At 30.9% G+C, this 20,689-nt stretch overlaps 1 protein-coding gene across 2 annotated transcripts; it reads left to right on the top strand.

Moving 5' to 3' along the window:
* The first annotated feature begins 519 nt into the window (after positions 1-519).
* LOC114424564 (MADS-box transcription factor 23-like) lies at positions 520-19,925 on the top strand. Of its 2 annotated transcripts, none has more exons than XM_028391419.1 (8): positions 520-607; positions 737-1,028; positions 14,788-14,866; positions 17,481-17,533; positions 18,331-18,430; positions 18,656-18,697; positions 18,786-18,866; positions 19,387-19,925. In XM_028391419.1, exons 2-8 carry the CDS (start codon positions 847-849, stop codon positions 19,564-19,566), a joined length of 717 nt encoding a protein of 238 aa, XP_028247220.1. In that variant the 5' UTR covers positions 520-607; positions 737-846; the 3' UTR covers positions 19,567-19,925. The 2 variants fall into 2 exon arrangements, with proteins under 2 accessions (XP_028247220.1, XP_028247219.1); XM_028391418.1 differs by having other exon boundaries at positions 17,472-17,533.
* The last annotated feature ends 764 nt before the right edge of the window (positions 19,926-20,689 follow it).

The following is a 20,689-nucleotide window of genomic DNA, read 5'->3' as shown; positions in this document are numbered from 1 at the left end:
GAAATATTATAGATTAAATTTTATGAAAATGAACAAGTAGATGAAATATAACTTTTAAAATAATTATTATAAAAAATGAATTTTTAATTGTAGAATTATGTAATAAACTTTTACAATGTTAAATAATTTTTTTATTTTTGATAACCACTCTTATTATACCAATTAAATTCAATTGTTTTAACTTAGAGAGATTTTGTGTTTGAGTCTTTGAGTAGTTAATTGTGTTAAATTAATAGATTCAATTGTTTTAACTTAGAGAGATTTTGTGTTGGAATCTTTCGTATTTCAGTATTCAATTGTTAAGTTAATAGAGCTAAAAAGAAAATTTTTGTTATTCATAACTATTTTATACAAACTCAACCATGATTATTTCATTAGTTTATATCAACCGAAGTGACTTGAATTAAACAAGTAAAAAGAAAAAGGACGATCCTCAAATAGAATTGTTACAGATGGAGAATAGTGTCTTTTTTAAAGAAGAAAAAAAAAAGAATCATATGCAAACCGCTTTGAAAAACTCTTTCCTTATAAAGCAATAAATTGTACGTATCATCCCGCACTTCTTTTCTTCTTCTTCAACTCTTCCTTAACAGAGCATAATTTTCTAGTAAGTTACTGCTTTTGTTATTCTTTAGTATGTACGTACTATTTATCTTTGATTTTCTTTCCGTTTATATATTTGCGCAATTTCCCCCACATTTTTCAATTAATTTAATTCAAATTAATTTCTTTCCAGTGAAAGGTGAATCTGGCCATTAATTAGTATTCGATATCTCAGATATCGTTGATTAATTGTTATTCCAAAAGAAGAGAAGAAAATTTGGTGAAGGAAACCCTAGTAAGTAGATGGGGAGAGGAAAGATTCCCATTCGAAGAATCGAAAATTCGACGAACCGACAAGTGACTTTCTGTAAGAGAAGAAATGGGTTGCTGAAGAAAACTAGAGAACTATCCATTCTCTGTGATGCAGAAGTTGGAGTGATAGTGTTTTCCAGCACTGGCAAGCTTTATGAATATTCAAACACCAGGTAAACTCAATTTCTTTTCTCTTTCTTTTACTTAGTAATCGATCAACATTAATATCTCTGAATTAGTGCTTAATATTTGTTTTACCACTTTTGTTTTGTGTGTGTGTGTGTGTTGGGGTATTTTAGCTGAATAATTAATTGAATGTCAATATATGTAGACATACATGCTTCATTGTGGTTCTTATTTATTTGGTTGGTGTGGTTCTAATTTCACTCTACTAATATATAAACTAATAAACACAGAGGTAAATTAAAATTAAACTATTAAAGTACCTGAAACTACTTAAATCTGATGAAATGATGTCTGGGAATATATCTAGTTTGTATCAAAACTTGAACACGGGGGTTGCAGAAAACTCTCTTGCTTTGATGATAGTACACTTCAAGCAGTGCTAATTTTATTTTATGTATTAATATTAATATATCAATCCTAAAAAGTTATCGTGATACTTTTAACCTTAAAAACTCGAAGAAAAACAAATAATATTGTTGTGGAGAAATGAGCTACTTCGTGCTGCAATCATCATCTATTTGGCTGCATTAATTTGAAGACCCGACAAGTTTCCCAGGAGCTTCACTGTTTTTCTGAATTCTGTCTCGTGTAAAACCTAGTATTGGCTTAATCATCCCTAATTAACATTATAGTAGTATTTCTCAGATAGATATAGTTCTTTTCGGCCTTAATTACCCACTTAGACATAAATCCAGAAAAACAATAAGTTAAGTGGGAGCTTATCGTTTTTACGTCTGCATCCTCCAAATTTCTCATCTCTCCGACAAGAGATTCTTGTCAACTTATACTTATAAGGTGCACATTTGATTCAAAACATATTTTTGTGAGCATTTAATTAATTTTTATATCCAGTAAACTGTACTTACACTTAATGGTGTGTTTTTAATTCATTTAATGAGTTTGACGATAAATGTGACAACTTATATCATTAAATGCACCGTGTTTTATTGGCAATGCATAAAAATCATATTCAATAAAAAAATATATATACTACATACGGTGGGATCTAAATTAAGTAAAATTTACGAACTTCCTCACATATTTTATTTATATTATATTGTAATAATAATACGTTATTAATAAAAGTTGAAATAACGTACTATGTTATATGTTCTTTATTCGTTCCATTATAATGTACTCATAGTTTCATATTTGATATCCTATATCTTTTACATTTATAGACTGTACATACCAAAGACTAAACATACTTTATCTGTATCTTCCAGGAACTCAATTGATGGTTTAGTAAAAAATAAATTAATCTTCAATCATATAATTTAAAATAATATTTTAATTTTAAAACTATTTTTTATTTCTCATTTTTTAAGAGTTCAATTATACATTCATTTGATTAAAATAAGACAACCAAGTTCGGCAACAAGTTATACCCGTATATGACACTCTTGATCAGCGTTATGTGTTGCATAGTGAAGGAAACTAGCTATTGGATATGATGATATGATTTTCAATAACATGGTTTATTTGGATAAAATTAGTACATAATGAGATTATATATAAGTTAGAGTATCAATGCAAGAAAACAGATCATGATATATCTTAAAGCCAAAGACATACTCAAGAGACCTCAGTCAGCATTGAAGCGTGATAATGGAGGTATCATGCCTATATTTATATTATGTGTCCTCTAACAACTCTTGAAATCATTTCTGTTATTTGTTAGGAGTAGTGTGTGTCAGTCCTCCTAAGTACATGTATTAGGTGGTAGTTATCACATTTTAATTACTCACATGTTAGAAGTCTCTAGAATCTTAATCTTGGGCTAGAGATAGTAGACTTTTAGGCTTTGCCACACTAAGAGAGTGTGTTCAAAATGTGTTTCTTAATATTTCTCAAATGAGTAAATAGATATTTTGGTCTCTGACTTTTGGTCCCTTTTGTAAATTAGTCCTTATTTTTTTGAAATGTAAAAAATAGTCTCTATCTTTACATCCGTTATGCAAATAAGTTTTTACCGTTAAAATCTAATTTTCACTGTTAGTCATATGTCTATGTGACAAGTCTTTGTCCATGTAAGCAAACCCATGTGGCAAGTGAAGAAGATTTTTGTCTCACAAGCTAAGATCAATTTACGTACTAACTTCTCTCTTCTTCATTAATGTCTTTAACTTTTCTATGCTACTCTGGTCTGTTTTCTTGTGCAGATATAATTAAAACTTCCATCCCTGATCCCACTCCCACCATAGCCCTAATTGAATTTTAGCTACACCTATCAAATCACATACCTTAACTTCATAGGCAATGTTCACAGTACACGCACAACAAGCAATAAGACACTAATATCCCCTATCTTTTTGTTCATTTCTCCTGTACCTTCCAATACATAAAATGGACTTTCAATTCACCTATTTTGTACCATTATTTTACCCAAGAAAATTCAAATTCTTTAGATGGCTTAGATCATCCCTCTTTTTATTACATTGATGAACAACCAAAGTAAAACCATTCTTCAAGATTGTTGGGTAGATATGCAAATTAGGGTTCTCCTTTCAGTCCCAACCCCATTGCCTACGATATAATGTTCTTGGTTTAATCATGGAATGCAGAGATGTGTACTTCTCACAAATTCAAACCCATATACTTAAACAAAGGTACATTATATGTTTTTCAACTATGATTATATATTTGAAATCAAAACTTTTGTTTTAAGTTTTAACCCATTTGACATTGTTAGAGCTTGATATAAATAATTCAGTATGTTCTAGGAAAATATGATATTTTATGAAACTTATAACTTGAGAACTTTTTCTTCTTTTGCTGTCCAAAGTAATCTCTTACGCTTTGTAGCCAATGAACTCTGCTTCATTTTGCAATTGAGAAACAATACACTATAAGATTGAATTGACCCCTTTAATTAGCTTCGAAGAAAGCAAGTCTCTTTCTCACATGAAAAAAATTAAATTTCAATGAATCAAAATAAAACACTCATTCAATTATGCATCCAAGGTTTTAAACTACTGCAGATAAGGACTGCATTGGCCAGAGTAGCCAATGACAGTAATTGTAACACAAAACTACTACTACAATTTAAACCTCAATAGTACCAGAGTTTCAAAACCGCAATTGCAGCTGCAACATTGCAGTCAAGGTTTTAAATTGCATTCATGGTTGCAGTTTCGCCATGTCAAATATAGCCACAATTGAGGTCATGTTACAGTTGCAAACACCCCAAAAACCCTTGACATTGTGGACAGAATCATGGTCGTGGACCGTTATTTAAAACCTTGATTGTGGTTTTGGAGACCAAAATCCTCATCACAACCATCTGATGCAATTGCCCACAATTTTCGTAATCGCAGCCAGCTGGCAACTTGACAGATGATTCAATTTCAACAAATGGAGCATTAGGTAAAAGAATCATTGTTAAATATGGTTAATTTACTATAAATGTAAGATCTGTGAGCCAAGATTTTTGCAGTAACAAAATAAAATCATATGCAGGACATTAGTCTTATCAAGTCACCACCTTATTCTTGTCTCCCAATTCTTTAAATTCTTCAATTAACTTATCAATAGACTTATGTTCCACTTTGTCACTAAAATTACATGCAGGCACATTTGTTTTGCAGTACTGTTTCACAGCTAGTAGACCATCAATTGTCCCTTTAGTAGTCTTAAGATTGTCATTCACACCTTTATTATTACAAGTTTCATCTGTTTTGTAGCACTGTTGGCTCCATTTGGGTTCTATTTTTTAGAAACCCTAATTTGAGGAAGAAGAAGCAAGTGGAGAAGAAAATATTTGATAACTTTTTAAATTTTACATCAAAGTCAAGTCTACGTGTTACAATCTGAGATAATTTGTCACATTGGATAGTTTATGTGGCACTAGAATTGTCAACAATGTATCTCACTAACGACGTTATTTTCAAATTTAACGACAAAGACTATTTTGTAAAACTTATGCAAAAATATGGATTATTTTTAACATTTCAAAAAGATAGGGACTAATTTATAAAATGGATCAAAAGTCAAAGACCAAAATGTTTATTTACTCTTTCTCAAACCTTAAAAGAAAGATCAATAGGCTCTACAATATTGAGCCTAGAGACTTTAGACTTTTTGGCTTTGTGATGCTGAGAGAGAGAGAACAAATCTTTAAAAAAATATCAATAAAAAAATGGAGGTAATAATCTTTTGATTGATAATTTCAACAACATAATTAAATAGGAATATTTTAATTTAGAAATATATCAATTAATATTTTTTATAATGAATGTGCACTAACCTTAAAAATCTATATATAGTTTAGAAATGGAAGGAGTCATAAGTTAATACTTTGAAATAAAAAGTTCATACTCTTCATTATTTTACTTTTTTTCAGGTTAAATTAAACTATAGGTTGCTGAATTATTTTTTTAAATTTTAAATAGTTCCATATAGTTTTTTTTTTTTTTGCAGTAAATAGCGTCCACATAGTTTAGAAGTCTATAATTAGGTCCATAAACTTATTAATCATTCTTAGTTAGATTTGTGATTACATTTTTATTGTTAGGGTTTCATTGAATACAAAACCTAGTTAAATATTTTTAAATAGTTTAGGGATTTACTAAAAATTAAACTAATGACTGAATCTCTAGATTATTTGAAAATTTCCAATTAGGTTCTTGTAGTTAACATATCCTTGACGAAATCTTAATAAAAATGTGGCCAGGGATCCAATGAAAAGTGATTTAAAATTTAGGATTATTATTACAAACCTTTAATTGAGACTTATTTTAAAAATTTATTAAGTTGTTTGAGAACCTACAGATTATTTAGCCTTTTTTTTCTGAGATTGTGAAAAGTACTTGTTAGTCAATTAAAATGTATTGCCATAATTTGACAGCACTTACACAGTTTTAATTAGGAAAGAAATCACAAACACTCCTTCCAACTGTCATCATCTGCAATTATTTGTAAAACAAAAAAAAGAAAAAAGAAAATCACGATCATTAATGTAGAAGCTGTTAAATTGAGAACAAGATTTGTCCAATTCAAGACTCAATACAATGCTTATCCGAAAAAGAAAAAAACAAATTATCCTCAAGCTAGTTGTTTCCTACTAAAATATCTGAAATATAAGTGTCTTCATATATCTAGCAAGTAAAAATTATTGTGTTTGCATCACCCTCTTTTATACACTTCGATACTTTTGAAATATAAATCTTTCCATTATGTTCAAAACTTTCCATACTTTTTTTTCTTGATGGATGCAAAATGTATCGCAAAAGGGAGGTTGAATTATGACCTCAAAATTTATAGCATGAAAACTTAGAACCTGAGTTATTTGTATAGTCTTCCTTTTGCATAGAATCATTATCCATAGCCTTAGAAGACAGATCGGCAACTTTCTTAATGTCCAACATTAAAATAACTTTCCTAAAGTCCTTTGAGAAACTTCAATTTCTATATTTTCCGGTATTCTAAACTTTAGAAGACTTGGTGTCTTTTCTTCAAGGCAATGCATCCATGGTAGTTAAGTAGAGATTAAAATCCTGAATCAAAAAGGCCTATTTTGGGAATCGCAAATTGAACTGTAGCATGAGTCATAATATTTATGATCAATAATTAAACAGAATGTACAAGTAACAAAGACATATAAAAGCACAAATTCGTGATTAATAACAAAAAACATAAATCTAAGAGCATTTTAACATAAAGAAACATATCAAAAGTCAAAACACACACATAATATATTGATTCTAACCTTAGAAGCTTCCTTATATCCTTACAATTTTAGGTGACAAATTCATCATGAGTTGTGATTTGAGTTATCAGAAATTAATGATTCTAGTTTTTCTTTTTTTAATTTTATGGTCAGCAAAAAAAATATTAGATGAGACAAAAGGTGCCTTAATCCATTTGTCCCGTAAACCTGTCATTGACCTTCAATCTTCCTTTCATGTAGCTTCCCACACAAATTACTGCTGTTTGGCATATCCACCATTCACAAATGATTCTAGTAAAGTAACAACATGTAGGAGCAAAATGTGTTGAAATATAAACTTGATTTTAGACCTTATTTGTCTAGATAAGAAAGTCTAAGTTCTAGAAGACATGCTAAACTAAAATTGTAGATGTATGCTCTAAAAGGATCTCCTTAAAAGATAATTCTAGAGTAGGTTATAGAATATTTTAAAATATGAGTAACTTTATATGTATGAAGAAAATTTTAGAGAGTCATTTGTAACCATTAGATTAAGTATGTCAGTAAATTCCTAACCATTGGTTTGAGAGGAGACACTAATATAAATAGAAGTGTTGCATTAGAGTTTATATGAAGTCAATATCAAGTCACAAATCAAGAAGTCATTATTTGTATATTTATACAAATAGTCTCTTCCTCCAAAACTTTCTAAGCTATCCCATTCTCAAATATTTCTTTCACTACTAAAATTTCATTCCAACAAGATAACAGCTGAGTGTAAGAGACCTTGGTAAGTGAGGATGGTGCACAATGGGATGATAGTGTTTTATTTTTTTGGTGAATATGGGATGATGGTGGTTAATGGTTACTAATAATCTCGCATGGACGATTATCCCCTAACCACCTCATCTTAGAGTGAAAGGCGTGAAACCCTTGAATGCCTCTCCAATATTCCTACCTAGAATCAACAATTAGTGTTGATACTATTATCTCCAAAGAGTTTATATGACATGGCATAGGATGAAGTAACAGTGGAGTGCTTTTACGCTTTTGATGGGATATTATCTCTTAATTGCAATTAGACTATACATCTTTTGAAGTGTACGTGTGTTTACGTGAGAAGGGGTTAGAGACCATCATCTTGGTTATGTACCAAGTTGCCTCAAGAGCTTTTGGAAGGTCGATACGCTATTAACATGATGGAAGTGTTCTCTTAATCATTATGGTGATCATGATTATAAATTGTGATTGCGGCAATGGTCACGGTTATGTTGTGATCCTTGATAATGCAGGAAAATGCAGTAGATGTTCCAATAATTGCGGTTGTGATGCGATTGTGGTGGATAAGAAAACCTTTATGTCAAGGACTGCAATTTAGAACCATTTGGTGATCTGATGTACATGTCATTGATGAATACCATGCACAATGATGACAGACACTATATAACCATGTCGGACACATAGTACGCTAAAACAATGACCTTGTAGTTTGAAGAGTCAGAGATAAGGCTTCTCTGGGTTGTGATTACGGAACAAGTTGCCAACCCTAATAGGTGAATTGAATATGATATCTACATAGTTCCATAATTATGTAGTTTCATGCATTTTTTTAAAGATATAATTTTTGGCAATCATATTTTTTTTCTCTGGGGACTTTCTAGTGAAATTTTTTCTTGTACTACAACTATTTCTGGACGTAGTAGGAGAATCTACCGTGGTGGTGTAATGTTTTGTCTGTTGTCTTCGTGTTCCGATGTTGACAGTTAATCGCCCAACATGTATATATTGCTAATTTTTCTTCTTCCCCAGTTCTATGTATAGCACTTTAATTAAACTAGACATCACAACTATAATGACAAGCTTCCAGCTCTTTACTCTTTAGTTTATTCAATAATAGCCTAAGAGTGTTCTTCTTTTCATTCTTCTCATCGAGGTTACCTCTCTTTTAATCTGAAGTGCACGTTGGCATATGCAATCAAAACTCTTGTCCCTTAGATACCTGTATATATGGCTTTATTCCTTTTCGATATTTACATATGTCTTTCTTCCGTTATGATCCTCCACGAGTTTATAGTTCTGTACAACTTTAGTTAGGTACCTGTTTAACAAGTAAATTATAGTATGTTTGGTATTTCTCCCTTCACTGTGATGATCGAGTAACCCAACACTAAGTTGGTGCTCTATTTCTTTTTTCTAAACATAATCAAAATCAATTCATTACTGATCACTTTGTATTGTCTTAATGTGATGAACACTTTGATTTTCATCTAGTTGCTAATTGCTTGAACTTCAGCAAAATCTTAAAGACTCCATATTTCTCTAGCATAAATATTCCCTTAAGAAAAAAGATGGAATACCTACTTTGAGTGAGTGGTAGAGTCCGCATTGGTCTGTGATTCGTTTGAACAAGTTTCAATGATTCTTTTTCTCTCCATGATTTGTCCAAAGGGAAAGGATTATCGGTGTTGATTCCTGCAGACAACCTTTACAATTAGAGCATAATAGTTGAAGTTGCCAAATCTTCAAACTTCAATGCTATAGACACGAATGATCCCACTATGCCTTCATGATAATGTTATGGTTCTAATGGATAGGAAAGTCACGATATTTTCTCGTTTTAATTTTGGCTTATTTTAAGACTTTTGTCTTTCTTGTAGTGCCTGTATCTCCCTCAAAGTGCAATGCATATCCGTGTGTTGAGCGATAGTAGCACATCGTGAATATATCATGTAGCTTGATTTTTCCCCCAATTAGAAAACTACACCTTTTCCTTTCACCTCAAAGAATTCATCATTCCCCAGTTTGACCCTTGATTAGAAGCTAGTGTCCAACCTGGGAAATGGTATCTTTGTTTGATGTCACGTATTAATTCCTACAACCACTATTTAAGAGCCAAGTAACTTCATGGAGAAGTCTTCACATGTATGGAATAAATTTTCATTTTTCTTGTTTTCTTTCATTTTGTTGCCACAATTGTTTCTGGGGTGGTAATTATATTGGGAAAAATTTAAGTTCCACATCGACTAAAGATAAAATCACTTGAAAGTATATAAGTGAAGAATAATCCTCACTCCTTGAATTAACTTTTGAGGTTGAGTTAGACTTAAATTCAATAACTTCTTATTTGGCTAGTGCCGTGCTTTTGACCTTTCTCTTTTTATTTTCAATTTTTTATATTTTCTCCGTCACACATAAATTATCTTCGTTTTGGAACTTTAAGACCGTATGCTTGTTTTAGTTCCAAGGGTATTTTTTACTGGTACTTCATTATACCTATTCAGTTTTATTTCATGGCTCCCCAACAAACTTAGTTATAGATTGGGAAGATGAATCTAGAGTCATTTAAACGGGAGTGCCTATAGAGTCATGAACATTTTTTGTTTTCATGCAATGTATCATACACCATTTGACAAAGATGATATCAGTGGTTAGATATTAATACAGTTTTTCTTTTACTACACAATAGCATGCATTATTTGTGGTCGAATCTAGACAAATGAAAAGAAATATGTTGGAAGCCTCTGTGGCCTTGCATCATATAGTCCATTTGATTACATAGAATCAAATATGTTTTAATCCTTCATATTTGAATTCTGATGAGGTGATTGACATGATCCAGGTCAGGAGTTGATTGTGGCTCAAGGCTAAGCTAGATATCTCTTCCATGTCATTCATTATATAAGTGGTGTGTCTTGTATGTCCATTTATTCTACTTCCATGAATGAACACTATTTGATGTAATTAGGCAAGGAGTACTCTTTGTACCGCGTCTTTTTCGATATATGTCTTACCCAAACAAAAGCAGAAAACCTATAGGGTCATATTTCTACGTGAAAGTGATAAAAAAAAATATTTACCACCCAATTGTCAGTTATGTCATTCCCATATAATGTCATTTGATTAACTATTCTACCATAATATTCTTTTATATATGATCTTAGATTCCATCATTCTAAGGATTTGAAATTCTCTTTTAAGATAATTTTTAATGGAGAGTAATTCTTAACTTTGTTAAAGCTCCTCTTGTTGGAGAGCAAACAAGATATTTTTATTTACTTCCAATTTCTTATGCCCGGATTTAGATAAAATGTCTTTAATTAAAGCTCCAAATTAAAACCATAGTTTTCACAAGTAAAAACTGATAACGGGATATATCGGAAACTAAAAGTAAATATATCCATGGGTTAGAAGAAAATTGTGGTGGTGTGGTATATGAATGATAGTTCAAGAAAGGAAGTTGTTATATGAGCCTTACGCTCAAATCTTGATCGTTCAAACTCTAATAACGTTGTTAACTTATTGGATAAATAATACAGTTGTACTTTATTCTTTTCATAAGCAAACCTTTTTTTTTATATAAAAAGACCACAGAATATCTAACCTATATATACATAAGATAACTAGTCATACTATAAAGCTTATCCAATGCAATGCTTAATTGGATTCACATATATCAGCCAGTTTGCAAAATATATAACCGTTCCCATTCCTTTTGAGACAACCCAAGTCCAAGAAAGAGTTTTAAACAAATATCTTACTGTAAGTATATTTTCAAAATCAAACTCAGTTAAGCTCGAGCTTTCTTGGCTCTGAAATAAAAAAAAAAAATAGAATATATGTTGCACACAACATAATGAGAAGCAAACTTAAGAGGATACTATACACAAAGATTTGCATATTAGTTCTCTATGAATTTTGGGCTACATCTACTTTTAGTTGGATTTTTTCACAATATTAGATATGTATTTTTTTCCTTAAGCCTCCACAAGCTTTCCAGGTAGTTTCCTTTAGAAGACACCATAGGCTAACCACTCACATCAATATTCTTTATCACTACAAGCTTCAATCACCAAGTATTCTTTTTTCAAGCCTTTTCGGCCATAATAACCACCTAAGTACGTATTCTTTTCTGAGTCTCTAAAGGCTAGCTCAACCAATAGCCAAGTATTCTTTTCAAAGCCTCTTCAGGCTCAACCTATAGGTTAGCAGTTATCCTTATCCACAAATAACACAATTTGCACTAATTTGACCTCTAGAAGAACCAATCCACTTGAATGATATTTTGAGTTTCTCTAGCTTTTTCTCACTAGACATACTTGATTTTCGCTATCTTTCAAACATTTCAAGAGTGGATACAAAGTGAATTACAAATACTTAAATGACCTCCACTTATCTTATTTACTTTATTAGATATTTCAGAAGTTGATTTCTCTCTTTTGAAGCTCAAATATTTAAATGACCTCCACTTATCTTATTTTTCTTCCTTGCAATGAGATATTTGATTTAAGAGTTTATTTATCGGCTCCATGTCTTCAAACTAGTGGTTTGTGGTTGGTAGAAACAATTTCAAGACCCAATGAAATGGTCTTTAGAAGTTGTTTGGGCTGTCCATTTCATACAACTATCTTTAGAGGACTCTATAGGTTAATTAACCACTCTCATCAATATTCTCTACCACTACAAGCTTCAATCACCACGTTGTTTTGTGTTGTTAGAAACAATTTCAGACTCAGTCAAAGGTGTCCCATATTTGTTCGTAGTTTCATAAGCTATTTCTTTGTCATACTCACTTATGCTTAACGCATACAAAAGAAAGTACTTTACCTTAGAGTTTAGAAAATATATATCTTTGCTTTACTTTTAAAGTTTATTGAGTCTTTTGACTTTGCTTTTGATTCTCATTCAAAAGTCTTCATAATGGGGGTATAAGGATCTTCTTGGACGAAGTCCCACATATGTATATTTCGGGACTCCATGAAATACTTCATCTTGTCCTTCCAATAGTAGCGGTCATCCCCATCAAATCCTAATGGTTTATTGGAGTGATTCGTAAAAATGTACCGCTTAAGGACAAATGTATTCAACATAATAATAATAGTGAATCTTATTAGTTTGGATATCATACCCTGGAAACTAATTAATTGTGTTCCCAAATAACAAATTTATATAGGACAAGAGATTGAAAATTGGTTTGGTTTGCAAAATAGCTATAAGAATAATAAAGAATGTGAGCAACAAAAATTAAACCAATGAAGGTTCTGACAGATTAAGAGACCTAGGGATGTAATTTCACACTCATCTTTATGTTTCCCTTAATTCTTTGTTTAAATTAAAACCTCAATTATTCGTTCCAATTAATAATCATGCCTCTTAAAATGATAAACAAAATTAGGTCATGTCTTGAAAATTCTCTTTTTTCCAGCTTGTTCTCTTATTGTTATTTAGGTCTTAAATGAGAAGGAAGGTTAAGCACATAGAGATTAATTAACAATTGCTAATTAGGTTAGAAATTTCGGGATAAGTTGATTCATGCAAATCCTAGGAATTCAATTGCTAATTAATTGAAAGTAGTTGATCATAATTATCAATCAATTTAAGGTTTTAGAATGATCAGTCCCAAATATCAATAAAAAGAACATAATAATATAATTGAGAAACAATTGAGAATTTTATCACAATAGATGGATTAGGGTTCACAAATAGATCCTACATCACAATCCTAACTTAGGGTTTTAGCTAGCCTCGGGTATTTGAAAGCATAAAACCAGCAAAGAGAACAATAGAAACATAAAGAGAGAAAAATCTTTACAAGAATTAATCTGCATGGTATTCTTGTACTTGCTTTTCTCACTTAGTAGAAGTCCCCTCAAAAGTTCCCAAAACACTCCAAAGTAAGGCATATTTTTAAGTACGTAAGAGATAAAAACTAAAGCCTAAAGATTGAGCTATTTATAGCTTAATGGGTTTGGAGGGATGTTTAGACACACATGATTGTGCTTTGAGACAAGCACGATTGTGCTTGTTTCTAAAACAGATAAAGTCTCTCAAAAGTTGGGTCTGCTTGTTTCTAAAACAGATCGAGTCTCTCAAAAGTTGGGTTCCTAGCACAGGCGTGCTTCTTGGCAAGCACATATGTGCTTCTTTGCAAGCTCTTTTGATCCCTTTTTACGTCTTGTTCATGCTCCTATGCTCCCCGCACTAAAAGTGACACTTTTTAGGTTAAAAAATAACAATTAAAGTTCTAAAAAGTGAAAAATTGATGTGAGATACCCCATGAAAATTAAGAACAAAATGGACTTTATCATGGGGACTCTTTTTAGAATGAATAATCTAATGATTGTGTTTGCCATCATTTCTTCCTAAATCTTCTCCTCTCATAATGTCAAGTATGTTCAACCCTAGAAGCTAAATTCTATACCGGTTGAAGTAGATAAGAGAATCACTAGAAGGAGGTTTTTGAATAGTGACAAATTTCTTAAGGCCTTTTCCTCCACAAATAAAAATTTCTAACTCCCATTACAACCAAGTATATATTATTTTCCCAAGCCTTTTCAAGCTCAAAGCCACTCAGGTATTCTTTTCTGAGTAAGTCTCAATCTACAACCAAGTATATTTTTTACTTCTGGATACTCTTGATTTTCTCTCTTTTTATCACTTCAAGAGTTTATATATAGATTAAAAATACTAGAAAATTACACTCTCCTTATGTTTTAATCATATTACATCCAATATTCTTTTTTTTCGCCCTAAAGAAAAACCACTAATTTGTATATAATAAAAAAATGAACCAAAAAGCTAAGGTACCAAATTACATTTGAAGGATGAATCTGTCTTACATAGTGAGTTAGGTTACAACAAGTGTACCCATATATATGTACAAATTAAATGCTATCTAAAAGATAAAGTGATCTTATATTATCTGAAGGGAAAAAAAGACAAACTAAAATTAATCTTATCTAAAGGATACAATAATTTTCTACTATCTCAAAGATAAGCTACATATCTAATTACAATCAACATATATGATCAAAGTGATGTCTTGGAAATAGTTTTTTTGCTAAACCTAATAAGTCTCCATTTTTGTTAGTTAATTAAATGGTGCTTAAATACTTGTTTATGCATATATAGAGCTGGTTAATCTAGTTTCAGTTAGTTAACTCATGATGTATATGGATTTGAGTACCCCATATATACTTGTTTAATGATATTTCATTTGCCTATAAAAAACAATTGTTTTGATACCAGCAGCCATATTACATGACTCTGGATTTAAAGTTCAATTTACATTTTTCTTATCTTGGCTTCTACATTCATGACAGCATGGAAACAATCATTGAGCGCTTTAACAAGCAAAACAATAATCATCATCGGCTAATGGATGCTACTTCAGCAATCAAGGTAACACATGCATGTTCCACTTCTCTAGTTATCTTTAAGCTCTCCGGAATATGGCTATCTAGACATTTACCATTCTCATAGTTTGTACTTGTATATGGACAATGACACAACTAAACTTGTAGTATTATTTAGCATTATTAAGATGGAGCAAAAAAAAGTAAGAAAAAACAAGAATAACAAGATAAAGAAAACCATATATTGGTTAATTTTCTTTCAAGAAATATCTAATACCGACCATAAAACTTCATTAACTTAAATTTAAATTAAAACTTCATTAACTTAAATTTAAATTAATCTTAACCTGAACAATCCAACTAATATTTTAAAAATTAGATCGATCATCAATTCAGTTGAGATATTAGATTAATGAATCACTAGTTGAACCAATGTATCAATAATTGAATCACATGAACCAGTATAAGTAATATAAAATAAGTATATATATATATATATATATATATATATATATATATATATTATTTGTGTTATAAATTTACTTATTAATCATGGTGATCTAGTAATAAGTTGATTTACTAAATAATTTTCAGATTTTGGATTTGATTCTTATGTATTTCATTTTTCTTGTATTGGTTGAACTAAACTGGTTCATCAATTCAACTGTAAAATCCATTGGTCATGCCGATTCAAATTGAGTGAAAGACATATCAATCTAGTGAGTGGCTTGCACAAGTTATACCACCAATATTTGGTCCAGTCGGTAGAATTGGTTGGTCCAAGCCAATTTTTAAAACTATGAACTCGACCACAGGCTTACAAGGAAAACTAGAAAGAGTTCACTATACTCTTAACATTAGTTCTCTTGGCACAACTAAATTTTATACCTATTATTTAACCATAAGTTCCGCCTTCTATATTAAACTTACACTGAATTTTTGACACATTTCGACCTATGAAAATGGCTCAACAAGTAGTATCAAATAACATTGACTACTATCAATAAGGTTTAACATAGTTGGTAGATAATTTGATTCCTTAAGCATGTTAACATGAGATTAATTTCCAACCATCTAAATGTAGAAGACTCTTTATTGGAAAAGACAAAAGACATTTCAATAATATCTACGTCTTCAAAGTAATTAGTCTTCAACTATAAGTTGGGAAATACTTTTGGTGCAAACCAAAAAAGATAGCTGCATTGACTAGTCTCTTAATGGTGATCTTAGTTTTGTTTGTGAAAATTGTCGTAATTAAGACCTTGAGAAAAGCTTCACATAATCTATCAATAAGAGAAAATAAGAAAGAAATTTGAAAATTGAATATATGATCCGAAAATTCAAATCCAATCTTTTTTAAAAAAAAAACTCTTACAGTCACATTCAATTGAGTTCATCTAGAAGTTGAGTTGAAATAAAGAACAGAGGCATAAAAACTCGTAATTAAAAGCATGTAAATGGTATGCGATAAAGAAATAGTACTGTAAAGAGAATTGTAAAAACTTTACTGTTAAAGCTACAAGATAAATGAATAGGATTGTATGTGATAGATTTCTCCATAGTTCTTACAATTTGTTGTAGAAGTAATCTTTATAAGCCTAAATTAGCCATTAGCATTCATTAAGACTATCATTTTTTATAAGCAAAATATTATTAATTAAAATACAAGTAATCTAACCCAAACATAACAGTCTTACAAGGACAAATTAATAATAGATAAAATAAAGACAAGCTACATGATTAATACATCAATAAAAAAAAAAAAAGCATTGAGTACGGTCCATTTTAACCTTAAACTACATTCATGCTATTTGATCTTAATTTATCAAGTCTAAAATAATATTGAAGCCAAAATTAAGAACATTTAAAACATGATTTTATAATGTAAGGAACACCTGCTCAGCCTATTAATCACACTCTTATTCTTTAACCTACATTTACAATCATTAAACATCATGACCTAGAACCATAACCGTGATAACTATCACATTATTATTAACTAAAAGTGTACATATAAAAAATATATTGTTTAGTTAACATATTAATTTTTAACATTGAATTGGTCTTTTCAGATTAGTGAGGTATTGAGTTCGAGCTTTATATATGATAAAAAAAATATAATTAAAAATAAATATTCCAATAAAAGTGATTAATAAATTTTTTTAATAAAAATTAATCATAAAAAAATTATTGAATATTTTATATCAATAACATGATAAAAAAATCTAAAATGTATTAATTAATATGATTTTAATTGACCACATCACATGTTGATAGTACTTGGGTTTTCACCCTTCTTTGTTTGTACAAGTTAAATTTTCATTGAAAAAGAAAAGAATAGCTAAAAGCACAAGAAGTACATTTGCCATTTTACAAAACTCACATAGTATTATGCCAATTAAAACCAACAACTCAAACCCAAAGAAAATACCCCAACAACACCTATAACATGAAACAACTGCATAATCAACCACACGATATTCGGATCCTAACTATTTGTGAATTTTCTTATAAGACGCTGCGGCATTGACGGGTAGGGAAATTTTGACAGGTGCAAATGTAATACTTTTCACCTCTGCAATCTGCGTTATCATTTACTTCTTTACAAATTGATGTTACATACGTCTGATATATGTATTACTACTTGTTAGTTTTGGCAGGGAGAAGCAGCAAGCTTGAGGCAACAACTGCAGCATTTGCAAGAAAACCACAGGTAAAAGATTAGACACCCAACAGTTGAATATTTGTCATTGAAGCATGTCAGAAATATGGAAATTAGCGAGTAACACGAACTCTTGAACACATATTGAAATACGTATGTGCAATGATTTTTGAACACCTCAATTTTTTAAACACTTCTATATCATCTGTTAATTTCTTCCTATCATGTCATACCATTTATCATACATTCATACTTATAATTTATCTTTTTTTATCTCTCTTACTAAGTGTCAAATAGTATTTGAGGTATCTAAAAATCATTTTAGAATGTTATCTTCTCAACAATAAGTTATTATATAGACTTAATAATGGATTCTAGACAAGTTTAAGGGGGAAAATTATACCGAGTGCATACGGTACTTCTTGTTAAGGTAGTTAATGTTGGGTGAGATGAATAATGATCATGAAAGGCTCATAGTTTTAATTTGATGTAACTATGTAACAATATGGAGAGTACAAAAATGGAGGAAGTACGTTAAGCAAAACCAATACCCAATACCCATATTGGTCTCCTCTCATGCTTTTTTTGTAATGAAAATGGGAGGGGGCAAGGGTTTTCCGCGTTCCTAATTAACCTTCCTGAAGCAAAACAATGTCTTAGCAAAAATTTGGAGAATAGAAAGATATGCTTGGTTCAAAATTACTCTCACTTTTCTATACAATCTAATAATGATATCACGGTAAGAAACTTACTGATGCATTTGTATTCTAATCACATAACTATATACCATAGCAATAAACAAATTTAAGATGAGAAAGGACTACATACTTTCTTTTTGACAAATGCAGGCAACTGATGGGTGAAGAACTTTCTGGTTTGGGTATTAATCAGCTAAAACATCTGGAAAATCAACTACAAATGAGTTTGAATAACGTTCGCAATAAAAAGGTATCATGATTCAAAGTCAAAGCAAATCAAAGCTCCTCTTTATACTACATGTTTGGTTTTCATTAATCATTTTTAGTAAAAAGAAAGTTTGTTTCCTCCAAAGACCTTTCAATAAAATTTAGATTAGAAGTTGTTTTGAATACAAAGGCAAATCCAAATATATAATACATGTGCCATCCTTTATTTCATGCACGACTCTTACACAATCATTTATTTCATCTGCAGGATCACATTTTCAGTGATGAGATCAAGGAATTACAACAAAAGGTTCCAGGCATCAGATTTTGTTCCTTTAATACTCCACAAATTTCAAATTTTGAACCAATCTCTTCATTGACACCATTATTATTTGCAGGGAAGCTTGATTCGTCGACAAAATGAAGAACTTCATAAGAAGATAGACCTTATCCACAATGAAAATGCAGAACTAAAGAAGGTAAATCATCAAGAAAACATATTCTATGATATATAAGTATATGCATTTATACTCAGTTTGATAATGGAAAATGTTGATAGGTACGAAACCTAATTTTGTAAAGGACACAAAGTGAAAGAAAAAAAAATAAAAATAAACTCTTAAAATAATTTTTTTTCTCTATAACTACAAGCATTTTTCTCTCCATCTCCACATTGTTATAAAGTCTTTCCTTACACCTTTAACCAAAAATTATTCATACATGATGTAATGAAATACCTAACCACACAAGCCCTATAAAGGGCATCAAGTTTAGGAATCCAATAGATTTTCCTCATTTAGGGTATGTTTGGATATACAAAGCTATAAGAGCTTTTGAAAGTTTCTCTATTAAAAATATAGAATTTTTTGCAAATAGAAAAACTCTCAAGTTTTTCTAGCTTTGTATCCAAATAGACTTGGATCATGCCATTTAATTATCTAGAAGCTGAAAGCTTCAAGTTTATTTTAGCTAAACCTAAGTTAATGATTTGGATCCTAGGTTATTGAAGCAAGGCATAAGGAAGAAGAAAGGGCAGCACTCAAACCTCCATGTGCTATCAAAAATAGATATGATACACTTGACCCTAACAGTCTGCAACAAAGGCAGTCCCAACCCCAACCCAGTGAACCATCAGCCGAAGTGATGATTATGGGGTACTCCCTCAAATTGAAGATGTAAAAAATTTAACGTGCATGTGATGTAATTTAAATTAAAGTAGAAATATTTTAAAAAAATAAGCGATTATTCTCTAAATATAAACTGCACTAAACATGCTTTAAGTCTATAGATTTTTATCCTTAATTACTTTCGTTATAAAGTAACAAGCCAAGTGTGCAGTGCACTAGATTACAGCTGCATTGGTCAAAACCTGTTAGATAGCGATCGAACCCATATATGGAGATGAATATGTTCGGTCCATATGATTTCTAAATCTGTACTGTGTATCATGAATCATGAAACGAATAATGCATCTTAATGTACATCTATATCTATATATTGGACAATAAAGATATCTGCGTTGTGCCTGGGGGGTTTTATATATGATTTCTTAATTTATACTGTATATCATGTATCATGAAACGGAATCCAAACACCACTCCCGGGGGCACCTAGGCCCCATACTGTATATCACATGCATCAGATTGCATCCAGAAATCTCACCCTACACCACTTTTTATCAGAGAAAGGTTAATTTGTCCAGAACGAAGATTTTAAATTCCAAATTACCTAATCCTAAATTTACAAGGAACATTTCCTTTCATTATGGAAAGATTAATACAGAAGGAAAGTTTTACATTCCAGATTACCTAATTCAGAATGTACAAAAGGTGTAGATTGAGATTGTTAGGGTGCAGAAAAAAGAGGCCCAGAAAATAAAATCCAAATTAACAACGAATTCGGAGTAGGAAATTACTTTGTGCACCCTATTTTTTCTTGATACACCCAAATTCATGATATCCCCTCTTTACCCTTTCTCTCCCAAGCAAACCTAGCTACCTCTCCCATAAATCTTCATGACCATTGCACCCAACCTCCACCTAACCACCCAACACCTACGCCGCACTCAAACACCACCCAATGCAACCTCCACAACACACCAAACTCATCATTGTGCTGCAACCTACCCACACCTACCATCGTCACACGCATTACCATGATTCCTAAACCCTCATGACTTACCAAATCACCATTTCTCCACACAAATTCTATATAATTATGAATTTAACAATTCACCATGTATTATAAATTAGTTTATATGTAATGCATTTGTTTTTATTTTAGATTGAATTTGTCATGAAAT

The sequence above is a fragment of the Glycine soja genome, chromosome 8 (genome assembly GCF_004193775.1).
Source record: "Glycine soja cultivar W05 chromosome 8, ASM419377v2, whole genome shotgun sequence".
In the NCBI taxonomy this organism is placed as follows: Eukaryota; Viridiplantae; Streptophyta; class Magnoliopsida; order Fabales; family Fabaceae; genus Glycine; species Glycine soja.
Note: the sequence above shows the minus strand (reverse complement) of the source record. Positions and strands in the feature narration are given on the sequence as shown.

Excerpts from the sequence above, each read along its gene's own strand:
- LOC114424564 (XM_028391418.1), top strand. The coding sequence starts at position 847 with ATGGGGAGAGGAAAGATTCCCATTCGAAGAATCGAAAATTCGACGAAC. Across the intron at positions 17,534-18,330 it reads CATTTGCAAGAAAACCACAG|GCAACTGATGGGTGAAGAAC; the intron begins GTAAAAGATTAG and ends TGACAAATGCAG. Across the intron at positions 18,698-18,785 it reads TCAAGGAATTACAACAAAAG|GGAAGCTTGATTCGTCGACA; the intron begins GTTCCAGGCATC and ends TATTATTTGCAG.